Here is a 25982-nt window from a genome sequence, read left to right on the forward strand (position 1 = left end):
CTAGACATGAAAATTATTGATTTCTAAAGTGAGAAATTATATATTGAATATGCAGTTTTGCCTTTGTGGCCATATTTACATAAGGAATTACTGCATTAACTAAAAGTCAAGATAACCGTGAAATCCAGGACTGCTCAGTGTCATCATCTTTCACTGACATTTGGTATAATAACCCCTTATATAAAAGGAACGCATATCAGCCCCTTGTATGTTTACAAGAGTTCAAACAAAGTAACTTCCTTGATTCTTCCATTTTGGACTCTTCCTTTTTAGGCAATGGGCCGCTGCCTTGCAACCCCTCTTGGGATTCTGTGGGAATTCCTTAGCTGCTTTCCTTGGCAGTTGGTTTTCAATCCTCAAATATTGTTATTTCAGGGTGTGAGGTTGGAATGGGGAAGGAATTGAAAAAAATGCCATGTCAAGCTCTTGACAAAGCTTTGTCCTGGGTTTGTAAACAATTGAATGTGGTTAGCGTTAGCTACAGTAAGTGGCAATGTAATTCAGTCATCTATTCTTGATGACACCCACATCCTAATTTTTTTTCATTCCGTCCAAACTGAAATAAATGTTCATTCACACTTGTCATCAGCGGTCAGTTTATTAGGAACACCTAATACTACTACAACAATCAGTCTGCAATCAGTCTTTCATAAGGGTTTCAATGATCAGTTTTTGTTAAAACTGTGTTAAAGAGGTGTTGTAGGATTTATTGCAGGACTATTATTAGACTACATTGGTTTTACCTAGGTGTTTCTAATAAACTGACAATTGAGTGTAGACTGCATCTTTATAAATTATTTTGTGGTGTTACGATTACAAAATAGAACCGAAAATACATCCTCTTCCTGTTTCATGAATGTATTTAGAGTTATCAGATTGAAGTTTAAAAAGGTTAATCTTCTTTTATGCTGTTTGTTGAAATCCGATCTCTTATCAGTCACCGCTCCAGTTTCTGCTCCTGAAGTGCCAAAAGAGCTTGTCTGACTTTGTAATTTACAGCTGCTGGAATCTACTCCTCACAAACAGTAGACACATATTTCCCTTTTTAGGGCATGAGAATCTATTACGTAATTTAAGGAGCACTCGGATTTCTAACAAACTCGCCTGTGTGGAAGCGGGAGGTGCTGATACAGAGTGACACCCCAATCGACCAATCAGATACCAGGAAACTTATCTTCCCGCTCGCTGGTTGGTCAGAGGGCGGATAACGTTCGTTTGACGTTTAGATTGCTCGAGCTCACTCTGTGGCTGGGAGTTTTTCACGTTGATGGTTTGACGTGAGTAGTTGTAGTCTTCACACCGGAGGGTGAAACTGTCCTGGAAAAAAAGCTACCGGGATTGGTTTTTTTAGGCTTTTGTAGCGGGAGTTTGGGAGTAAACCGCCTTAAGTGGTAGGAGAGCCAGTCTTTTTCTCTTGGATAGTGGTCTAAAGTTGTCACCATGCCGGTTTTTCACACGAAGACGATAGAAAGTATCCTGGAGCCGGTGGCTCAGCAGATATCCCATCTGGTGATAATGCACGAAGAAGGTGAAGTTGACGGGAAAGCTATTCCAGATCTGTCGGCGCCGGTTGCCGCCGTGCAGGCGGCTGTGAGTAACCTTGTTCGGGTAAGTAAAAATTTCCTTTGGCAAAGTCTGCCTAAACTCGGCGTGTATAGTAGGCTACCTGTCGCTCTTTGTCCCACACCGTCCACACTTACACTAACTTACTTGAGAGCTCTGAGACACCATACCGACCACAATACGAATTTAGCTAGCTGTGTCTTATGCATGTAGTGGCGGGGAAGATGTTAGGCATGCTCTCAAAGTTTCTTGAAGTTGTTTGACTCGGGGCACAGGGCAGTTACGCCCTTTTCCCCTTGAAAATATGCCCTACCTCCTCTGTAGCTGACTGCCATATCCTGACGTAGGCACTGCTGCTAGTATGTAAGAGCCAGGTAGGGGAGCGGGCTACAGTGGGTTGCTTTGCCGTTTGACCCAGTTCACACAGCAGCTGCACTGATTGCATTGAATATTTCTGTAAACTAGAGTATGAATGAACCTCAAGGGCAGAAGACGTTTGATTGCATGTACCTCAGTTCACTAAATCACAGAGTAGGTAGGTAGGACAGTTCATTGCCCTGCATATAATATGCCACCAAAACTTTCAGACGGATCTACATACTGTTGCATGGGACAGCTGGAAAAGTCATTCAGCACTGATACAAAGTCAAGTCATAAATGTTATATGTCAGGTGTCAGTGGTCTGCTAACGTGATGAAATAAAATTAAATGGGACCAGAAGCACAGCTCCATGGCTACACACCCCCCTATGTGTCAAAATTGGTCTTTTACATGTAGATCTAGCTTTACATGGTATTCTGTGACCCAGTAAATTGTCAGAGTAGAAAACCTGGCTATGTTCTTCCTGCATCACCCTTTTTACTTTCTCCAGAACATAGAACAGCAAGATTTAACCAAAATTGTTTAGAAGTTTTTGTGAAAACCTGAAAACAGCAAAACTTATCCAAAAATACAATCCCCCTGGCAGAGGTACAGTAGCCACAATTTTGAGGCACTATGGCAAATTCTCATACATTATCATAACTAGTTGGTGCCCATGATGCTTTTCTACCCGCACAGAGCAATTAAAATGTCTTTGGAGGCATTAATTATGAGACTGTCTTTTGAAAACATTAAATTACACGAACCCCCTTGATCAGATGCAGCTGCAGTTTCAGGTATTTTTAGAATCAAAAAAGACATAACCACAGTAGTGTTCCTCAAGGCCACATTGTAACTATCATGGCACCAATTCAGGAAATGCCAAGGTCATTTCCTAAAATTTTTGTACAGCAAGGAAACAAGGAGATATGAGGGGCTGTTCTGAGGGGCTTGTCAGATATTGTGGTTTTAAGGAAAGGAAGGGATAGAGGCTATATTAAGACAGACTTGGTTCCTGTGTGTTTTTCTTTCTGCCAGCCTCGTCAAACATACGGCCTCTGTCAGTTGTTGGGCGAGAAATTTGGACAATTTCTCTGGCGTCTCTTGTCAGCAAAGGAATGCTTCATTCGCCTGCAATTTATTTAGTAGGTTTTATGGCCCAGAACCATCTCATGCCAGATGCCCACTCTGAAACTGTAGGTCTGTACCCCATTGTGTCTGTTATTTATGTCTACACCAACCAGACTTCCTTCCTGCATGTAAAATATTTTTTAAGAGGTTGTAACAGAACAGTTCTACTAGTTTTTCCTTCAAAGGAATTATGATGAAGGGTCTGTAATGTCAAAGAAAATCAGACACACCTCGTATCAGTATCAGTATCAGCGTACGCGCAGAATAAAAATGTTTGCACTCAGATGTACTTGAAAAGCCACAGTTAAGCTGTTTTCAGCAAAAGGCTCAAATAAACCCGCTGTGCGCAACCTGCTCAGAACCAAGAACTAGGTGTCAAAGTTAAACAGGCAGAGATGGGCTTACGTTCATGAAGTGGAATCATGACTCAAAACTAGAATGACACGCAGTAGAGAACATACCTCCGCCAAGGCCAAACAATCCTGCGCGTTTGTCTAGCTCTTATAATAGAAAAATAAAAGGAAAAATGAAGTAGTCTGATAACATAAATGATTTATTTGTCATAAAACATAGTAAGTACACCTCTGTGTGTAAGGTGGATTCAGCATTTTCTTCCACCAGATTCTACATATGTCTGAATTTTGACATCAACATCTCTACAATATTTCCTGAGAAATTAGCTAAAATGACACGTGTGAAAACATAACCGTCTTGTTGGAGGTCATAAATGCTAATGTTTCAAGATCTGAAAATGGTCAAATGTTAGCAAACCATGATATGTCAGAGCTGAATGTCTGTCAGCATGTTTTAAAGCTCTTTGGCCCCCAAGTGGTAAGAAAATCAGTGAATGCAGCTTTAAATTTAGAGATCAGATCACTTTAACATGTATGTCCTGTGAAACCTCGACTCGCTTGGGGTGAAATGATCTAGGCTCTCTGGACATTCAGAATCATGATCAGATGTTTCCAACAGTGGCATGAATGAATGGATAGGCCTGTAATTATTTCCAGTTGCTGTAGCAACATTACAACATGGACAGTGTTATGAGTTCACTGATGTTAAGGATCAGATGTACTTTCTTCTGGTTTCAGTCCCACCAGTCGCGTTAGTCATCCATTGCAAAGCTGAAATGAGAAAACTTTTTTACTCTCCATGTGTTGCATGTTTTGTTGTTTCCATGAGCTGGATTTGTAGCATTCATTTTTGCGCTTCATGTCAGTCAGTTTCAAGTAAACCACTAAATGGAGAGTAAATTACTGTCAAGGATAGTATCATCCTTGGAAGGGAAAGGGATGAGGCTGTCTGATTGCATTTCTTCTGTTTTTTCTTCCGCAGTGTCAAAGAAAAGCTGTCTGTCTCGTTGTGTGTTGCCCAGAAAACCACATGTTGCGCAGACTTCCTTCTTCATAATCTCTGTTAAAAAACTCTTCAGCGACAGTTTATCACGTTGAATTTTGGATGACCTAAAAATCTGACTGAAAGCGAGTGACAAATGATTGGACCTTTCAAACTTCAAGATCTGACGGTTGCATCAGGTTACTTTCATTTGTCAGACAAAGAAAAGGACGATGAGCTTTCAGAATGTTCTTAGATGCATAAGGCTGTCCGAGGAGATCTGGTGCACTGACTGTGATAAATGTGTAGACCTTTAAATTATTAATTTGAAAGAGCCTAATCTTATTATTCCAGATGCATGGAGATGAAAGAGCGACCCTCGTAAATTGACCCAGTATTTTAAGCGTAGCAAGACCACAAAGCATTGTGAGTCAAATATGTTTGGTCTAACCGAGACCCTTCACAAGTGCTCAGCATCTTTGACCTCAGTATTTTCAGACCTCAATTAAAGATGAATGTGAGGAATGTGAAAAATTCCCAGCAAGCAGGAATGCAGGAACCCTACCTCAAAGGGGGCGTGTGGGGGGCTGAGATGATCCTTTGAGTGAAATGTTGAGTAAATTTGTCAGTCAACAAGCCTTAACAGAGAAAAGCCTGCGTTCACGGCATGTTCATCTCGGCTTTATCTGTGTCTGTGATCTGTGTTTGACCCATCATGCGGCTTTATGCTGGTAAATGTCATTACCTGCAGGATGTGGCTGTGGGCAGATGGTCTGGAAAGGTGTGAGAGATGGTGTATTCAGTGCTTGAGCAATAAGCAAGCCCGGTGCAACAATGACAAACTTGCCCAAGCTGTATATGAAGAACTTACTCCAGTGTTTCCTCTTTAGAGTTATGCAGCTTTGGTGCTGAGGGGATGATTCTAGTTTTGTTGCATATCTCTCAGTTTCAAGTTGAGAAAAGCGATTTCTGAATCATAATGAAACCATTACATTTAAATATGTGGAGCTGAAATATCTTTGCTGAGCTCATTAGAGCTAATTCATTGTACTTGTGTTTATATTGTATATTAGGTGATTCAGAGTTCAGATATTTTACAACTGGGGTAAATGGAAGAAAAACATGCTTGTCTGGGTCAGCTGTTATTTTTTTTTTAGTTGACTAAACATGTCCTTTTCATTTCAGGCCTGTTGTACTTCACTATTTTTATAGCTCCATTTTATAGGCGGCGGATAAAGAAAAGAATGCCAATGATGTAGAGTCCTGGAGAGGATGAAGTCTTAAGTGTTTGTCTTCCTGTTTGGACAGATCACAAGGCTCACTTGGTTTACAAAGACGCTCCTATGTGCAGATCATTAAGTGGCTGTATGGTCACGGTATAGTTAAAAAAAAATAAGCTACCATCTTCTGCAGTACAAAGAAACTTTATGCAACAGTACAAAAAACATGCAATTACTTTGAAGGTGGGCTCAACCATAGTCTTTGAGTTGTGTGAAAAATATGGCTAAATACATTTCACTTGTTGTTCAGGAACATCAGCCACACACGTTGCACTTTGCAGACGCACTTTGCAATGTTCAGTAATTTCCTCAATCTCAAGCATGGAGAAGCATTTGAGGAGTTTTATGTCTTATATTTATAAATACTGAACTGTGGTTAGATCCGTATTTGATGAGGTATTGAAAAGTCATTCACCTACTGCTTTAATCCTTTACAGATGGGAAACAAGTATGTTCATTAACTAAAGTGCTTAAAGGCGTACAAAAGAAAACACTTCCTATTACCTGGTACTCCAAGCTTCCTGCAATTTGTCAAAGGAAAACTTCTCACCATTTGATTCTGTCGTCTTGGTAACAATACGAGGACAGTGCTTGCATAGTTTCCAGTGAAAAGAGATAATATTGACTTTACAGAAATGACTTGTTTATGGGTTCATACCTCATCTGAAGACTATTTTTTCATCAGTTTGAGGAAACTTTATCAGGCGAGGAGGTTGCAGAGGACTGTTGAAATGATGAGGAAATGCAGGAAGCCAAGTCAGGAAGACCTGGCAGCTGTCGGCCCCTCTCAGGAACAGGAGTGTGAGCCAGCAAAGGGAAACCCCTCTCAAAACAATTCAGTTCACTGGGACTGTTACTTTTCCAAAGAATAAAAAGTTAAGTTCAAATGAATGAGAAGTACTTGAAGTATTCAGATTATTTTGAATGCGTCTCATGTAGCTTTATCCTTACCTGTCATGTAAAAATGAGGTTCCACTCATTTGTGGTATCCCTGGTGCCTCACACTGGGCAATAAGCTGACAGGTGACTTCTCAAATTATTGTTTTATGAAGCTGGCAAACAGTCTTACCTTTATCCAGGGCTTGAATCAGATTGAAAAAGACACCAGAAGCATAAGTCATTCACAAAAATTATTCATTTTAGGGCATGAATGACTAATTCGTGACAAGAAATACTAATACTAATTCATGTGCATGACTTATCAAACAATCTATGCCTGGATACCTTCTGGACTCTGTACGGATGTCACATTTATGGACAGAGGATTTTAGAGATGCAAGCAGAAATCTATGCTGTTGTCCAGCCACTCTCCAGACTAGATACTGGACACCACACAGCAACTGCAGACTTTTGTTTCCTCTTGCAGCTTGTTTGAACAGGAAAATGGGCAGTTCTTTCCAACATTTGACTTACAATTCATCGTTTCATCGTGTTCGTACACTCACTGTATAGTGGCAGTATTGAGTAATAAGTAATATAATTTCTTTAGCATTTAGCAATTCTTGTTGTGGTGGGAAATGACAGCTCTTCTAGGGCGAGCCCTGTATTGACTCACTCTTCTTTTTAAGAGGAGGATTCACACTGATGAGTTCTGCTCCCTAGTAACACTGTACGAGCTGCTAAGCTCCTGTAACATGAGATAGATAGTTGTGATATATTCTCCCTGGCTGTGGGGCCTGTTTGGTCACGGCCAAGCAGGCCATTTGATTTGTGACTTTCATCGCCTTGTACACCCCATGTGTAGCTACTTCCTGAACCAAATTAATAAACCATGTTTGACACCACTTGACAGATGAGTGATTAAGGTGCTGACCTTCAGAGCAACCTCTTTGCTGCCCCTCTGAGTCATTATTAGTCAAAAGCCATTTGGTATCTCAGAACGCAACGCTTGCTGGATCTGACACTATGGATCAATGGAGTGTTTTGCCATCAATTTGCGTGAGCATGTCTCATCAGAGTCAGTGCAGAGTCACTTAGAGTGGGAATCAGTGTCTGAGTTGCACTTAGAGGAAATAAACCTGTGTGCAGAATGAGATATGTTTATTTATAGGACATTGCTAAGGGCAGCGGTGACAGCGCTTGCCAGAATTTTGCCATTGTAGATCTTTGTTCACCATGATTAACGCAGCATTGTGTAAAACTACCCAACATGTGAAAGGCAGACTGTGTCTTGGCAGCCTTGAGTTTTTCAGAGTGGCCTTTCTTCTCCCGGCAGAGCGATGGGCTGCTGTCAACAAAGCAGAGTCTGTTCTGAAGGAGCAGCCACTTTATCAAGCTACTTCACAACACAGAGTTTCCACACAGCTCTCTTGGATGGTAAAAGGATTGTCAGTGTTTTCCACTCCAGATAAAAATGGTAAATGGGACTGTCAGTCTGTAGGGCTGTATGTGACAGCAAGAAAATGACATGGAATCAGTGAAAAGTTGTAAAAAGAAGGTTGAAGTGAAACAAATACCCTTCCTCAAAGTGGTTTGCTAGAACCTATTCAAGAAAAGAGATAGCTATGTTGTGGTTTGGGTTGTGTCTCAGCTCTGATTAAAAAAGAGCTGAAAATTGACACCTTCATATCGTCACCTCCTATCTCCTTCTTGTTGCCTGTCTTCAATTATCAAATGAAATAAAAGATGCCAAATATAATAATAATAATACTACATTTTATTTAATAATTAAGAAGTTGTTCACTTCATTAGCTAGGTCCAGGTTCTCTAGTATGATGATCTCCCTTTTTGTTAGTTATATATTACTGTGAATTGAATATCTTTGGGTTTGGGCTGCTGGTCAGACAAAACCTGCAATCTGAAGATATTATCCTGGCCTCTGGGAGCTAGAAGTGGACATTTTCACTGCTTTTTAATAACTATTCATCTTTTAAGCTAAAACAGCAAAAAACAGATTAATCAATAGTTAATCAATAGTTAAAATAATCTTGACTTGCAGCCGTAATGTTGAGTTTGGTCAGTGTTCGTATCATAAGTATGTGGTCCAAAATAATGACAGAGGCTCAAAATAGGGAAGACAGCCAGGCACCACAAACTGCTTGACAACAACAGTTATAAACTTGGGTCACTGTTCTATTTTTGCAGCAAATTGTTTGGATCGCTGTTCGGAGGACTGTTTTTGAACTTCAGACAGCAGGAAGAGGCTCCACAGGGAGCAGGAAAAGGAAGATAGCGACGACTTGTTGAATACAGTACCAAAAGTCTCAAGTCTGCCTGGTTTTAAACACTCCTGCCTGATGCTTTGGGGAGAATATGACTCAGCGCTCATTAAATGCAGCTCACACTCTGCTTTTGGCCTCCACATTGTTTGCCTATAGTGTAGTCAATCTGTCTTGTGTCTTTTGTTCAGTTTAGGTCATGTCTAAACTTGACTTGATCTCTAATAAATCGTAATTCTGTTGTAAGACTACACAAGCGTGGGTGAGTTTTTTCAGTCAGAACTGTAGTTCAGTACCATACAAACTATGATTAATCAAGTAGCTGTTTAAGTGCATGTAAAGTAAATTTTATTTATTTCAGATTTCAGCTTACTGCAGATTTTTCTGCAGCACTGGAAGTTGGTTTAAACTTTTTGCAACATGCTTGACTGTTATATTTGAGCATCAAGGTCAGACAGCAGTATTGCTTTCTTAGAGAAGGTTTCTGTGGTGTTGGTGAGTCTGTAAGGTTTTTGTATTACTTCCTCCCTCCTCTCATATGTTTACTGCTCTGTCTGTGCCCTATATCCCTGTTGTGTAGCCCTGCTGCCCTTTAGTTGAACGGGACAGAACAGCTTTAGTTGTTGTTGTTGGCTTTTGTTCAGAGCCACTCATTGGTGGAATGTCTGGGTGGCATATGCACGCTGCCACTTTACTCTGACATGGACAGCCTCTGCTAAGGTCCAGTTTTAGTTTGGCACAACCTTTGGCCCTAATTTATAACCCCTTAGTTACTCAGAGTCCCCTCTGGTCCAGTGAAAAGAGAGTGGGGAGATGTATGTCTGCTGCCACCACGTCAACCATCTGGAATGGCTGTGCTACTGCCTGTAGTCGGACACACTGACGAGCTCTCGGGACTTCTCACCACAGCATCATGACTACATCCTAAATAACCAAAATAGAAGCAGAGTTTGCTTTTTAAAGATAATTTTCAGTAGGGCTTCTTCTTCAGCACATTGAAACATATTCAGAATGTTATATATTGTTGAATTATGTGTGTGACAGTGAGGTAATTGCATGTTTAGTTTTTGTTTGTTAACATAATAATTTAAAATGTAAAAGAAAGGTTTAACATCTCCCTGTTGGACATTGATGCAGCTCATTTAACCCAAGTCAATATGTTCCATGTTCCGGTATGAACGTGTGTGATCCCTCACCCGTGGCAGCTTGACGTGGGTGAATTGTGGCTCCCTGCAGAGCTGAGGTCATGGTGGGGGAGGTGAGTCATTTTGGCATTTGAGGGAGAGGAGGCGTTCAGCTGCTTTACACATTATAACTGTGCTGAGGCCTGGCGTCCGTCCAGCAGCTGCCTTGTTGAAATAATGGTCCGCTGGACAAGTAACAGGACATCATGCTGGAAAACTGCATGATTAAAGACAAAGCTCCCTTAGGGGGAAAGTTGTGGTAACACAGTTTTACTCATGCACATGACATGCCATTGATGTATAAAATGTGTGCTCAAGTTGCATAAATCTTTGAAATATATCTAAACTTTAAACATTACTGAGCAAGTGCAACTGTGCCAACTTTTCTGAAACTTAGAGCCGGAGCTTAAAGTGTTGACCGATACAAAATCCTTATGACTGATGGGCTAGTCATCAGGGCTGAGCATGGGGTGGTGGGTGTGTCCAGTCTCGACTGGAGTCTGTTTGTCATATTCTAGTTCCACCTTTAACAATTACTAATTAGTCAACAATCTAATTAATACAAAAATAGCTAAAATACTGTCAACTGAAAACAGAACATGGTATGACTTGGTTGCACATCGAGCACAGTGTCCTGCAATGAAATCCAAACAAAAAAGGCAAAGATATCCAAAGAATAACCTTTGATTAATCTCACACCATTTACAGTAATAACTGCTAGAATGGGATGCTGTATGATGGCTCAGTTTCGGTTGACATAATGTGACTATGTTGACCTACGTTCACCTTGTGGAAAATAATATAAATTATGTTACGACTGACTGATTTATAAAAGATTATTCATCCTGAGCTCTCAAATTAATAAAAATTAGGTGAAATGTGGTGAAACGTTGCTTAGAAATGGTGATTTGCATCTCATCGATTGCACATTACTGTTTTTATTGCTCCATTAAATTACAGTTTTACTCATAAAATATCTTTGTTTTCCAGGTGGGAAAGGAGACCGTACAAACCACAGAGGACCAGATCATGAAAAGGGACATGCCACCAGCTTTTATCAAGTAAGCAGACAATCACTTTCACACCTTGAATTAATATAGTGACAAACATCTCAGACGTGTTTAGATTAAGTGGTTCTTTTTCTACAGGATGTGGAACCCACTAGCCTCTCTTTGGCTCTCTTTCTCTCTTTATCTGTTGCAGTAATGGCTGGTTGTGCCCAAGCAAAGGTCAGACATGGCATGTTAAGTGCCTCAGAGTCTTGCCCTGGTGTAACATAGATACTTTTTTTGTCCAGGGAGGAGCTCCTTTACCCTAAAGGAGAAGGGCCACAAATTCATACTGTATGTGTCCTCATACGAATCTGCTGCTTTTCTTGAAAAACAAAATAAACACACAAAAAAAAGTTTATATAGAGGAGAAGTGTACATATGTAATCACTGAATTTGTTTCCCTGGCTGACTCCACATCAGCTAAATCATTAACTTGTGCCCAGCTGCTGTCTGTCAATATCACAGACTTTCACCGACCCTTACTACATGAGAGACTACAGTTGAGGGAGGGAGAGGCGGGTCCTGGGAGCCCCCAAGGTCAGGGATGAAATGCATTGGCAGGCACAGGTCGTGAGGCTCAACGCGTTTGGCGCCTCGAAGTCACATCGTCACCCTGTCGTCATCCATCAACACATGTGCTGGAATGCGTCTCCTTCACTAAATATAGTGTCTGTCGGGGGTCCAGTTAATGCATGGCTGTTTCTCGCTAGTGCATGCTGAAGGACACTGCTGGCTGGCTCTGCAGAGTCACACACTCATGTAAGCCTTGATGTCATGCATATAGCTTCGCCTTTATCCTTCAGAAGAATGGAAACCGGGCTACTCCTCTTTGGCCCCTTTGCAACACCTAAAGTCTGGAAAATAGCAATAACCTTCCCATGTTACCGTGGCAACTTTGCCCGTAAGCAAAAGTAGGAAGTTAGTACTCTGTGGGAACAAGAAGTGTCGAGACTTGGCTTGTTGCCTGTTTCTTTGTGCAGTATGGCTGTATGATACTATGCAGGTGGCATGTATAAGGCTGAAGTAAAGGACTGAGCCTGTGGTTTTTGCTGCTCTGGAGTTCACAGAGTGCGTCACACAAAGGAGGCAACTATCAATCATCTACATTTCTGCAGAAGCAGGGGTTAAATTGGGCCAGTGCCAGCCAGGGTGAAGCTCCACCTGCTGAGGCCCAAGTCACATCCTGTGAAAACAAGTTGATTCTCTGTCATAAATAGGCATTCTGCAGATGTCCGTAAAGTCAACATATGCCACTCAATGTTATTTATTTAGCCCGCATTCACAAATTTGTGTCATTACAAACTAAGCAACATCGGACACATTCTCTCCGTAGACCCTGAGCCACTGGAATTGTTAAAAATGTGTTTCATTTTTACCCAGTCCTCAATTTGCTCTCCCCATGTCCTACTTACCCAAGGATTTGTTTAAAAGTGAAATAGCCAATCCTTTCTGTCATTCATAAGTCTTTATGACAAAAAAAAAATCTCAAATTAGGATCCACTGAGTAGATTTCTTCCAGTTGCATTTCACGAGATAAAGTTTTTGGGGAAAAATCTACTAATGGACATTGAGATAGGACTTTTTTTTTGTTGAACTCATATTTCCAAAATCAAGAATGAACCTTCAAGCTCAATTTATTTGTCTACTTTTTCTCTTTTCTGGATAATGGCAATACCACAACACATTTAGTTCACTTTGTGAAACCATCATGTTTTCATACTTTTATATCATACATTTATTTAATGTTTGGCGAACTTATAAATATAATTAGTTTTCTTCTATTTTTCTTCAGCTCAGTGTGAAGAGTATGGGTACATACACAATCTGCTTGTCAGACAGCTCTGACAGGCAGAGGAAGGAAACTGCTGGCCATAGTGTTAGGATGAGTCAGATTAGAATAAGCTGTTCACATGACTTGGAAACCGTCATATATATTTAAATGTGTGAGGAATAGCTGTTTTAGGCTTTGCATTACTGTAGGCGAATTCCCTATTTAACACCCATATAAGGGATGCTGCTCCAAGTATTTCATCTTGGATTTAGACTCCATCACATATCACTTTAGCATTTGCTTAAAATGTGATGAAAAGCAGAGAGGAGAGGAAGTCCTGTTCTGACAGTAGTGAAGGTTATGACTAGCTGTATCCCTAAGCTTCCATCTGTTTTTGCTGCAGGCAATTTGCTGTTTCCATGTGTAATATCCATCTGGCTTCTGAAGGGCTTTGTATCATCAGCATGACTTGTTTTGAGGATATACATTTTTTACTGGCCATCAAATCAATCGTCTTCTGCTTCCCACAGAGTGGAGAATGCGTGCACTAAGCTGGTGCAGGCTGCCTCCATGCTGAAAGCCGATCCATACTCTGTTCCTGCTCGGGATTACCTCATCGATGGCTCCCGGGGCATCCTCTCTGGGACCTCTGACCTGCTCCTGACCTTTGATGAGGCTGAGGTATTCATTCATTCATCCATCCATTCATTCATTCATTCATTCTTTATTTGGAAAATCTGTGAACTAGCAGAAGCCTGTTTTGCTCTGTGTTCTCACCAAGGAGGTCAGGCAGGAGAGAAATATTGATTCAGTGACACTGCTAGATTTCATCAGTCTTTGAGGTTCAGTGTGTTCTAGCACACCTCACCCATGTAATTCTGTCCGGCATTTAGCAGAATGTGGTTGTGCCCCTAACTTCAGAAACATATGTGAATTCAGTGATGGTTTATTGAGACTCTTGACAGTGGAAGAATTGATTTCTCTGCCCCTTGTGCCCTGAGTTTTCTCCAGTACATTAATAAAACATTAAAGCAAAATGTGCTTTGATTAGTTTTTTTCTCTGCTCACTTGCACTGTTCAGTCATTTAAAAATGATGTTTCATATGACTAACACAAGTTCAGCGTCTCTTGCAGAGTTGCTGATATGTGATGATAAGCTGCTGACCACAGTGCGATTTTTTTAACTGTCAAATATCCTGCCCCAGACTATCTTCGTATCTCTTCTGCAAACAAATTGCAATGGTTATGTGCTTATTTGTTTGTTAAAGAAGTACATTTTTATTATTATCAAATAATAATGATTTCAGCCTCAAAAATCCAGGCTTGATCAGTATTTTTATCATAGTAAGTTGTGGGGATAATTCACAATATGGACAAACACTGATTTAAAACCAGCAGAAGCTGAGAAATTGACGGAACATTAAAGCTAATACAGCATGTAACTGGGTTATGGGTTGTAGCATCGATTTTCATTGCGCTGTAGCTGAGCTGGAAGGCCTTTTAATATCTTTTTAATGGACACTTGAGTGTGGCAGAGGCCTGCTGCCACAGGCCTCTCCGCTATAAGGACAGTATCCATTCCTGCTTTCCTCTTTGGTACTGTGTTGCTTATAAAAAAAGACCAGAGGTAGATACTGTAAACGTGGCAGACATGCTTGTGGAACCTCCCTTATTTCTTACACAAACACTTCTTAAATCTTATACCAGGCAGGAGTATCATCTATCAGGCCCATCCTTCTTATCCTCTCAGGGATGGAGAGCAAAATAGAAAAGTTGCAGATCAGCTCTCTGTGAGCAGACATCAGGCAGGCGTCCCAGTGCTGTCTGCAGCAGTCAGCAGGACTCAGCAGGAGTCATCAGTCAGTGGTGCCATCGTTTTCAAATGCAGCTCAGTATAGAAGAGTGGTGACTCCCGCAGTCCATATAAAGCTAGAGTGAATCAGGACAAAGGGGCTGGAATGTCAGTCGGCAGCATTGTTAGAGTGTAATTAGAGAGAATGTGAATTTGGGTGAGGGGGGGTTTGCATAATCGCTTTTCTCTGGAAATGCATCATTGTTTTTTTAAATTAACGTTTGTTGTTGTTTTATCCCGTCCTTCACCACAGGTCCGCAAAATAATCCGTGTATGCAAAGGCATCCTCGAGTACCTGACAGTGGCAGAGGTGGTGGAGTCCATGGAGGACTTGATCACATACACAAAGAACCTGGGACCAGGTCAGTCTGCTGACACAGCAGCAGGAGTACTCAAATTATGTAAAAGCAGTAATACCTCAATGCAGGAATACTCCATTACCAAGTAAAATAAATAAAAGTCATATTTCATGACCTTTTCTCAAGACGGATATTTAATCTCATCTGTAAGTTAACCACTAACCCCAGCTGTCAGATAAGAAGTACAACATGGCTTACAGAAATGCCTTACGAGTAAAAGTAAAAATGTAAATACTTAAGTATGAGTACTAAAAAATTACACTTCATTTGTTTAAATGTACTAAGTTCCTTTCCTTTCCGCCTCTTGTTTTGTTGCCTGTGTCCAGGAATGACAAAGATGGCAAAGATGATCGATGAGCGACAGCAGGAGCTGACCCATCAGGAGCACCGTGTGATGCTGGTCAACTCCATGAACACAGTCAAAGAGCTGCTGCCCATCCTCATCTCAGGCAATCATACATTACCTTCACAGAGCAGAGACTCTAACACAATTTTCCTTTTCTCCATTTTCACATTTTTCTATTTTACATAAAGCAAAGACACCGGTGCACACCCTGCCCACAGTATTATTGAGCGAAACTACTGAATTGTTTATTGTGAGTTGTGTTTTATATTTCAGGTATCAAAATATTTGTGACAACCAAGACATCTGGCAGCCAGGGTGTGGAGGAGGCCTTGAAGAACCGAAACTTCACTTTTGAGAAGATGAGTGCTGAGATAAATGAGATCATCAGAGTACTGCAGCTTACGTCATGGGATGAAGACGCCTGGGCTAACAAGGTATATACAAAAAAAGAATATGATTTTTACTTCAGTTTGTCTGTCGCCATCAAAGTCACGTGCACACACTTTTATTATAAACCTAAATGAAGAATAAGAGAATGCTTTGCTCTTTGAGCTGCTCTGAGTATTTCAGATTTGTTTTTTTTTTCATTCTTTGTTGATCACAACTGGAAGCAGTGTTTATAAGAGCAAAAATTTAATTTAGTCTGCTACCCGCTGTGCCCTCACACACTCCCAGAATGCCTTTGGCAAGAGGCTGCAGACTGGAGTGATTACGAAAGTGATGTCATTCTCTATTTGGTGTATTTTTCCCCTTTCTTAAAAAGGCATGCAGTTTGCTTCATCAGGATGACCTTATTTTGAGGTTTACAGGTGTGGAAAATGCTTTATTTTTATATTTTAAGCTGATACACAGCCAATAATGAAAGTAGGCATGTTTGGACTTTCTCTATGTAGCCGGTTAATCTGTTGGCTTTTTTTCATATTTTTCACCTCTGCACGTTCTGCTCCTTACCTGTCCCAACATTCTCCAACTGGCTCTATGTTGTGCCACTTTCTTCTTTGTTGACACTTTTTTGTTGGTCCCAGTTGGTATGTCCAGTTAAACATTTGTATTTATGTCGTTCTTCCTTTCTTTTTTACCATTTCTTTCTCCCTTCACCCCCTGTAGAAGGTAAGCCTTACTTCTCTCGCCCCTTGGTTGTGCAGCAGCATGTCTGACAGATGTGTGTGCTGTCTTGTGCTTTGTGGTGCCATTGTGTGCTTTTTAGCAGCAGAACTGTAGAGAGAATAAACTGTTAACTATCTATTAATAGGGTAAATTAGCAGTTCAGATATTCAGTGTACTGATAATAGAGAGGTGTTTATTGAAAGTGTTAAGCCGGATGAATTGCTTTAAGGTTGATCTGTGTATGTATAATTTTGTTTTTGGGTCTGTTTTGCTTCACAACATGACATTGTATCAACATCTGTGTATCCTGCTCCGATTTTAAACCTCTATACATGCATGTCCTCAGCCTGTCTGGTTATTGATTGATCTCATTGACTCATGCAGTATTGATCTGAGTGGCATTAATGAGAATAACCAGGCTTCTTCTGCTCTGCCCTTGTATTTAACAGCCACAGGAGTAGGACACATAGAAAATCTGATATGGATTTTGTTGTATAAATGGCAATTTTTTTGTTTTAATCCAACAGACTTTGCTCAGTTTGCTCACAAATCTTATTTCCATGAACACTAAAAATGGCCTCTTACTTTACATGATCCTCATTACTCACCATTTTGCGTGCTTGATTGTAGGCTGTAATGAATGCCTGTTTGCATATGGTATGACTGCAAAGATCCTTGATTTGTGTGCCTTTCACTTCACTAACTTTTTCACCCACACGTACTCTGGTGGTTACCGACAGACCAGCAGCTGCACAAGTCTGAACAGTAATGAATGCACTCATGCAGCTCTGGTGATATAGCATAACACCTTTCCACTTCCTGTTTTTCCCCTCCCTTGTTCAGCTCTCTTACTTCACACTCACAGTTGCGCAAATGAACGCACTTGTTGTTGTTGTTGTTGACAACGTAAATATTTTGGGGGCTCTGACATGTTTTGTGATGAATATTTTTAAAACAAGAAGCGTGTTTGTTCTTTTTTGGCTTAATTTGCTGTGAAACTCTTGCTGAACTGTGTGATGAGGATTCAAGCTGCATTGTGAAGAACATGTTTTCAGAATTCCTATTTTTGTGTAACAAAACACAAGCTCACTTAACTACTCATTCATCCGCTCTGGTCTCCTGCTTTGCTCCATGTCCTACAGGACTCCGCTTTGTTTTGCAGACTTAGCCAATGAGTGGACTCATTGTCAAGTCATCCGCTGTTGGACAGATTGTTGTATTTCCATCCACTCTGATTGAGATACAATGGAGAGTCGTTTGGCTTTTATAACATGACATGCTCATTATTGACAATGGGAAAGAATGATGGTAACAGCATGTGCTACGTGGTTGTGCCTTACAGATGTTAGCAATGCTACACATTGCTGTGTGTTTCTTTTGCTAGAATAACTGAATAGTGGGTTTTATCATGACAATGCTGAGAACCTAGAGCTTTTCCTGTAACTCGCTGGGGAAGAACAGTGAGCAGTGAGTCAGCAGAAATCAACATGACGTGATTTCTAATTAGGAGTATAATTTAATGAATAATCACCTTTAACAGGAATGTTATCTGTTAACATGAAATTCCTGTGTCCCTAATAATCATGTCATGATTCATAGAGAGAACATGATGACTAAGGGCATCGATTGACTCCTTTTTTAGTTTCCTTTGGTTTCATTGATTCCCTTTAAGTTATTAATTTATTCTGTCTTTTAAACCTAAAGGACACAGAGGCCATGAAGAGGGCTTTGGGGCTCATTGACTCAAAGATGGCACAGGCTAAGAACTGGCTGAGGGATCCCAATGCTCAACCAGGTAATAAACGTGTCCTCTACCTCAAACTATTCATTCTGCCACTAATCACTTCCTCTGGCTGACATCCTAATTGAATTTAGTGACATTATTGACGTGTCTGACCTTGCATGTTGTGCTTCCAGGGGATGCAGGCGAGCAGGCCATTCGACAGATCCTTGATGAAGCTGGGAAGGTCGGTGAACTGTGCGCTGGGAAGGAGCGCCGAGATATCCTGGGCACGGCCAAGACCCTGGGCCAGATGACAGACCAGGTGTCTGAGATGAGGGCCAGGTACAGCATAAAAGACACTACTCTGTGTGCCTGTGTCATAATCATATCAAGTCCAGATAGTCCATGTTGATTTCACTAGACTGTGTGATTCTTAGAGCTTGTAATTAAATATTCATTGGATATTTGCATTGATAAATGCTATTTTTATATAGTATAGTATAGTAGTTTTGTTTCCTCTCCTCAAAGGGTAGCGAGTGTAAGACAGTAAGCATATTATAGGGGATTATAGTGTGTAAGAGTGGATGTGATATCACTCTGATATGAAATCTGATTGTCACCAGGGACCTTGAGTCATGCTAGATTAAAAGCAGCTGTCTGGTATTAATCCATAATCTACTTTAAACCCTGGTTGTGTTACTCCTCTGAAAACTGAGAGATGCCTCTGAGCCTTGTGTGGAAATAGAGGCTTTATGTTAAGAAATACCATTCTTAAACAAGAGGACCCTAAGGCTGAAGCTTTGGCGTAAACAAACATGCTTAGATCGGAGAGCAAGTGAGAAAATGTGTGCATGTGTGGTCTTTTAAACCATAGCGATGCTGCAGGATGTGGTATTCATGTGTTCTCTGTCCACCAACAGAGGTCAGGGGGCATCCCCAGCTGCCATGCAGAAGGCCCAGCAGGTTTCCCAAGGTCTTGACGTGCTAACTGGCAAGGTGGAAAATGCTGCTCGTAAACTGGAAGCCATGACTAACTCCAAGCAGGCGATCGCCAAAAGGATCGATGCCGCACAGGTGAGTCATTACACCTTAAAAGAGAGTGTTTGTCTTTAAAAATCAGTCAGAGGACTGAATTCAGCTCAGAGGAGTTTTTGATTTTGTTTTTCATGTTTCTGTCCTGTTCAGAACTGGTTGGCAGACCCTAATGGTGGCCCAGAGGGAGAGGAGAACATCAAGGCCCTGCTCACAGAGGCCAAAAAGATTGCAGACATGTGTGAGGATCCCAAAGAAAGAGATGACATTTTGCGCTCTATTGGAGAGATCGCTGCCATGACTGCCAAGCTCTCTGATCTCAGAAGACAGTAAGTAATTTACCCCCCGTCTCCCTAACCCTTCTGGTCTGCTTTCACACTTTGTTACAGTTATTCTGATGCTTTAATTCAGTATTTCAGTCAATTTTATGTGTGCAGCAAAAAAAGTGAGAAATTTAGCTGCACATGTATTAAGCTCTATTAAGCTTGGAAGTTAAAATTCCTCAGAGGAGGAATTTTATCTGTCCAATTTTTCTTCAATTATTCTCTTCCAGTTCTTGCTGGGGCTGCACTAAACATCTTGTCACATGCACACATGGCTTTGCTTCATCTGGGTGTATACATTTCATACTATAATTTGAACAGTTCTTTTCCCACCCTTACCTCTAACAATTAAAAGTGCTTATTTCATCCATATCTTTATGATAAAACATCACCTCACCACCTTTGCTATTTTTATGTCCTTATAGGGGTAAAGGTGACACTCCTGAGGCCAGGGCTTTGGCTAAACAGATTGCAACAGCTCTGCAGAACATGCAATCTAAGACCAACAAAGCTGTGGCCAACAGCAGGCCTGCAAAGGCAGCTGTTCACTTGGAGGGAAAGATTGAGCAGGCACAGCGCTGGATTGACAATCCCACCATGGATGACAGTGGTGTTGGTGAGTCTGGCTCCTACGCTCACCAGCATCCGTGTCTCTCTCTATTTTTCTCTTTCACTCTTCTCATTCCTTCCCCTGCTCATGTGGCTAAATTGCAGACCATGCACTTTGTGTACATGACGTTTTGTACTGTACTTGACATTTCCCAACACTCTGCCCACGAGTGTTGTTTGATTCTTTGGTTTTGGCGTGTCTCCTTGAAACCTGGACATCATCTTACATGTTTACAACAGAGCTGGAAGCTGGCTGTTCTAAGAATAATTGGTTCACACAGTATAATGGAGGAAATGCTTACCTCAAAGAAACAACGTGAAATAATACAGAAGGAGCCACTGGTTTCTTTCCCCCCTGGTGTTGATACAAGCAGCCAGTAAAATACCCAGCAACCATTTAATAGGCAGCTATTTGCAGGAGGTGGCCAAGGTCAGTGCTGGCATAAACAAGCACACTGAACAGTTAACTACTGATGAACCAATTAACAATTTTCAGTGTTTATTTAAGTACTTTATCATGCAGCCAAACATTATGTGTCTCCAGCTTCTAAAAAGTGAAGCTTTGCAGCTTTTCTCTTTTTACGTATTTATAAATGGAATATCTCAGATTGTGGATTATAGGTCATACAAAACAAGAATTGTGATGAGCATTTTTCACAGTTTTATGACATTTTGTAGACAATCAGTTAATCAAAAATATGACAGTTAAAACATCTGTTAGTTGCAGTTTTTCACATGAAATATGCTCTGAAATGATATCAAAAAGGTATTTACATCACACAATCATCATAAAAAAGTCTGCTCGTGCTGATGCACCCAGAGGTAATAACATAAGGTTAATTAGTTAACGAGCAGAATGCTGTTTTTTTTGTGAGTCTTTATGTGTACCAATTCATCTGTGTGTGTGTTTCCAGGCCAGGCAGCCATCCGCGGCCTGGTAGCAGAGGGCCGCAGGCTGGCCAACGCTCTTCCAGGTCCGTACAGGCAGGAGCTTCTGGGTAAATGTGAGCAGGTGGAGCAGCTCATGGCCCAGCTGGCCGACCTGGCTGCCCGCGGTGAGGGGGACTCCCCTCAGGCACGTGCTGTGGCTCAGCAGCTCCAGGAGGCCTTGAAAGTAAGACGGCTCACACTCAACAGCCTCATTCCCATTCAGACCTGTAGCTTCACTGCAGTAGATCAGGATTCATACACGGAGACAGACAAACAACCCCCTCTGCTGGTTACCAGTGGTGGAAGAAATACTAAACTCTTAAGTAGTAGTAGTAATACCATGGTGACAAAATACTCTAACATAGGTAAAGGTTATGCAGTAATAGCAATAAGTTGAAAGATAACATGATACGGGGTGAGAAACTTCTCTTAAAAATAATGTCATCCTGAAACTTGTTTTTCATGGTTTCCTAGATACACAAATAAAACCTGAAAACTGTGCTTTCTTACAGTACTTACTCTCTTCTGATCCCTGCTGTTTCTAAAAGTACACATACTCAGTGTTTCTATCAGTTTAGCCCTGAAACAGTTGCTGATTAATCTGTTCATCAGTTCATTGATAGGAAACCAACACAACCAACAGTTTTGAAGTTTCAGTTGTTTATGGGAAAAGGGAAGGAAAAAAATGAGTGTGCTGACTGATTGTAACTGTCTATCTGTTTGTCCTGCTCCTCCCAGGACCTGAAGGGGAAGATGCAAGAGGCGATGACTCAGGAGGTGTCTGACATCTTCAGTGACACCACCACCCCCATCAAGTTACTGGCAGTGGCTGCTACTGCCCCTCTGGACGCCCCCAACAGAGATGAGGTCAGCGGTACAGTCACTCTGCTCCTCACTACGATCTCACCACACTGAGCCTCCTACACCAGTTGTTATATTTATTGGCAGGATGTTGTATTATTTCTAACTGCCCTTCTTGATAATTGCTTTATTTGATCATGTGTAGGTCTTTGATGAAAGGGCTGCCAACTTTGAGAACCACGCCAACAAGCTTGGCACCACAGCAGAGAAGGCTGCTGCTGTCGGCACTGCCAACAAGAGCACAGTGGAGGGAATCCAGGCTGCTGTCAAGTCAACGAGAGACTTAACACCACAGGTATGTTGCAGTTTAGTGTTTATATCAGTTTCCGTTTGTGTCTGCATCATAAGTCGCGGAGCTTAAGTGCTTCCAGCTTCTTGAGCCAAGTCTTTAGCAGTTGTCATTGAACTCACAATTAATGACTGGGTTTTTTTTTTTTTTTTTTTTTAGGTGGTGTCTGCCGCTCGTATTCTGCTGAGAAACCCTGGGAACCAGGCTGCGTATGAGCATTTTGAAACCATGAAGAATCAGTGGATTGATAATGTGGAAAAAATGACAGGTAAGTCACCATAAAGATGCTGCCAATTATTTGATTGCTGATGATACCCGTTTTGTACCTCATAGCATAATTCCCTATATTAACATATTATGTATGTTTAGGTTTGGTCGACGAGGCCATCGACACCAAATCTCTACTGGATGCCTCAGAGGAGGCCATCAAGAAGGATCTGGATAAGTGCCGTGTGGCCATGGCCAACCACCAGCCTCAGATGCTGGTCGCCGGTGCCACCAGCATTGCCCGGAGAGCCAACCGCATCCTCCTGGTGGCGAAGCGAGAGGTGGAGAACTCTGAGGATCCTAAATTCAGGGAGGTGGTGAAGGCTGCATCTGATGAACTGAGCCAGACAATTTCTCCCATGGTGATGGACGCCAAGGCGGTGGCTGGAAATATCCAGGATCCAAGTATGATGATGTTGCACAGATATTAAGATTATATTTATGTATGTGGAACATTCTAATTAGTGTTTATGTGTTGGGGTTTTTTTTATCACCAGGTCTTCAGAAGGGCTTTCTGGACTCAGGTTATAAGATCCTTGGTGCTGTAGCAAAGGTCAGGGAGGCCTTCCAGCCACAAGAGCCAGACTTCCCACCACCACCTCCTGAACTGGATCAGCTTAATGTAAGTCCTCAGATTTTTTTTTTAACTTTTTTGGCATTTTACCTTTTTATTTCATAGTTGGCAGAGGAGACAGAGAACAAACAGCTAGAATCACAGCAGGGCAGTTATGGTACATAAAACTTGAAAGCATGGGTGAATCATTTGAATCATTTGAAGCTGCTTTGGTTTAGCGTCCAAAAACGTCTTGTGTATTCAAACTGCCAAACCATAATTACTTTGACTTGTCCTTCTAGCTTAACGATGAGGCAGCACCACCCAAGCCTCCTCTTCCAGAGGGTGAGGTTCCTCCCCCCAGGCCTCCTCCTCCAGAGGAGAAAGATGAGGAGTTCCCTGAGCAGAAGGCTGGTGATATGGTCAACGAGCCCATGATGGTGGCTGCCAGGCAGCTCCACGACGAGGCCCGCAAATGGTCTAGCAAAGTAAGCAAACACAGTCATAGACTTTTACTTTGAAGACTTGTGCGACAGTATTGATGATGTTCCTGTTGTACCGCATAGGGAAATGACATCATCGGTGCTGCCAAACGAATGGCCTTGCTCATGGCCGAGATGTCACGACTGGTGCGGGGAGGCAGCGGAAACAAGCGAGCCCTCATCCAGTGTGCCAAGGACATCGCTAAGGCTTCGGATGAAGTCACGCGGCTGGCTAAGGAGGTGGCCAAGCAGTGTACTGACAAGCGTATCCGGACCAACTTGCTCCAGGTCAGTTCAGTTTTCCTCGTCAGGGGGTTGAACAGTAACTTGTAGTAACACTATACGTTATTGTTTTGCTATCAGTTTCTTTCGCTCTGATTCTTCCTGTGGGTCGCTGATTTTCTGACCTCGTTTCAGGTGTGTGAGCGCATTCCTACCATCAGCACTCAGCTCAAAATCCTGTCCACAGTCAAAGCCACCATGTTGGGTCGTACCAACATCAGCGAAGAGGAGTCAGAGCAGGTAAGCAGTGTTTTTTTTTTTTCTTTTTTTTCAATGAATGTGTCAAATCAGACGATTCACATCATTTTCTTAATATAGCCTTTGAAAAAAGGATCATTCCAGTGTCCCTCATTACTTTATCTCTCTTCATTTCTTCTCCACCAGGCCACTGAGATGTTGGTCCACAATGCTCAGAACCTGATGCAGTCTGTGAAGGAGACAGTCAGGGAGGCTGAGGCAGCTTCCATTAAGATCCGGACAGATGCAGGTTTCACCCTCCACTGGGTTAGGAAGACCCCCTGGTACCAGTAAGAGAAGGGCCACTGTTCCTCTGCCTCATGCTGGTTCTGTCCAGCTGTCCAGGAGGACACTGAATGGACAGACACATACTTTATTGGAGCTATGATATCAGTGCCCTTCACCCTAATGTGGGCAAAGTTTCCTTATCAGTCCCATGTCCTGTCTGTAACAGTTGCTGTTCTATTAGAATGTAAACAATGGGACTGTCAGTGCGCGTTATAGGTTAGATTCTTACTGGGAATGTCTTTTTTTTTCTAAAGCGTGTAAAAAATGTGTTTTAAAGCTTATTTTGACAAATCCCAGGAATATATATATTTTGATTAGAGGTTGGATTTCATATAGTGTAAGGCTGATTGTTTTCGGTCTCTTCTAGACGCAAACCACAGTAAGTTAAATTTAAAGATTTTTCTCAAGAGACATTTTTATATCTTTGTACTGATAATTTTATTATTATTATTATCATTCATTCATTCACCTTTGCTAGGAAAAGCACATTACCTTTAGGAGTGGTTACAAGTACACTATAGACCTACGCTCAGCACATTCTAAATATATTCAGCGGTATTATGTTTGTTTACACTATTCTTTATTATCACAAATGAAAGAGAAACACTGTTCCTTATTTTACATTTTATAATGCAAGTGTAGCAATGTTTATTTTCTTCGAAGTTCTGCCAAAGACAAGTCTGCCCTGATCGTTGAAAGTGTAGTTGTCTTTCTTTGGTCAGCAATACATATTTGAGTTTAAGGGCTAGTTATTTAGTAAAGCTAACTGAAGTAGCATTTCTACAGCAGGTAAAGATGAAAACCGCTTGTAAGCTTGCTTTCAACTCACTCTAGATATGCTTTGTTTCACATGTTGCAGTGAGATTACATGTAATAATAAAAAGGCTTGTGCTACAGTATGAGGCCTAATACGCCAAAAACGATCTGACTGTCGCAGCAAGCTAACAAAGCTTATTATTCTCCTTCAGAAGAGGCTTTTCTTGCCAGTGTTGTTTTTCTTTTTTAAACACTGCACACAGTTGTACGTCTCCTGTTGTCTCGTTGTGTACAATCATTTTTTTTATGATATATGAATTGCACACTTCCTCCTAGGTAGTCAAGGGAATTACCAGAGTTTAGAGATGAAGCACAGCGTCATCTGGAACTGGTGAAATCTTCATTTTCTGTTGTCGTAACATGTCTTGATACACTAAACTGGCCACTTTTTGGTGCAACTGTAGTCGATCTTTTGAAATGTCTGAAAACTGTTGACGCGGATATGTCTTTTTAAGTATCTGATACCAACTGATGTGCCTTGCATAAGAAACTTTATTTGCAACTGATACAACTGTTTTCATTTTTAGATGTTTTGTATCATTGGTACAAGGCATCATGGTGATGATTTGTTCGAAACACTCGTTGTACATTATCCTTCTATAAAATTACACCTGCTTCATTTGGTTTGGAGTCAAATCATGTTCTATGCAAACTTTGAGAAAGTTTGTTTAAAAAGACATTGGAAATTATGCAACTCATTTGGGTTTACATGGGACTGAACAACATTTTGCTTAGGCATTGTTCACAGTTTTGTAATAAAGCATTTTATAGCACTTTGAGGTATGTTTGCTC

At 41.3% G+C, this 25982-nt stretch overlaps 1 protein-coding gene across 2 annotated transcripts; it reads left to right on the plus strand.

Moving 5' to 3' along the window:
- The first annotated feature begins 1259 nt into the window (after positions 1-1259).
- On the plus strand, positions 1260-25969 carry LOC121201015 (vinculin). Of its 2 annotated transcripts, none has more exons than XM_041066605.1 (21): positions 1260-1608; positions 11002-11072; positions 13365-13515; positions 14940-15048; positions 15372-15494; positions 15665-15825; positions 18200-18293; positions 18416-18563; positions 19142-19295; positions 19407-19582; positions 20002-20192; positions 21100-21299; positions 21854-21982; positions 22122-22271; positions 22425-22533; positions 22635-22937; positions 23030-23154; positions 23388-23573; positions 23652-23855; positions 23985-24089; positions 24234-25969. In XM_041066605.1, exons 1-21 carry the CDS (start codon positions 1441-1443, stop codon positions 24378-24380), a joined length of 3204 nt encoding a protein of 1067 aa, XP_040922539.1. In that variant the 5' UTR covers positions 1260-1440; the 3' UTR covers positions 24381-25969. The 2 variants fall into 2 exon arrangements, with proteins under 2 accessions (XP_040922539.1, XP_040922540.1); XM_041066606.1 differs by having other exon boundaries at positions 18203-18293.
- Positions 25970-25982: the final 13 nt, after the last annotated feature.

The sequence above is a fragment of the Toxotes jaculatrix genome, chromosome 21 (genome assembly GCF_017976425.1).
Source record: "Toxotes jaculatrix isolate fToxJac2 chromosome 21, fToxJac2.pri, whole genome shotgun sequence".
In the NCBI taxonomy this organism is placed as follows: Eukaryota; Metazoa; Chordata; class Actinopteri; family Toxotidae; genus Toxotes; species Toxotes jaculatrix.

Coding starts and splice junctions, on each gene's coding strand:
- LOC121201015 (XM_041066605.1), top strand. CDS start 1,441: ATGCCGGTTTTTCACACGAAGACGATAGAAAGTATCCTGGAGCCGGTG. Junction 22,938..23,029: donor TGGAAATATCCAGGATCCAA/GTATGATGATGT, acceptor TTTTATCACCAG/GTCTTCAGAAGGGCTTTCTG. Junction 24,090..24,233: donor GCGAAGAGGAGTCAGAGCAG/GTAAGCAGTGTT, acceptor CTTCTCCACCAG/GCCACTGAGATGTTGGTCCA.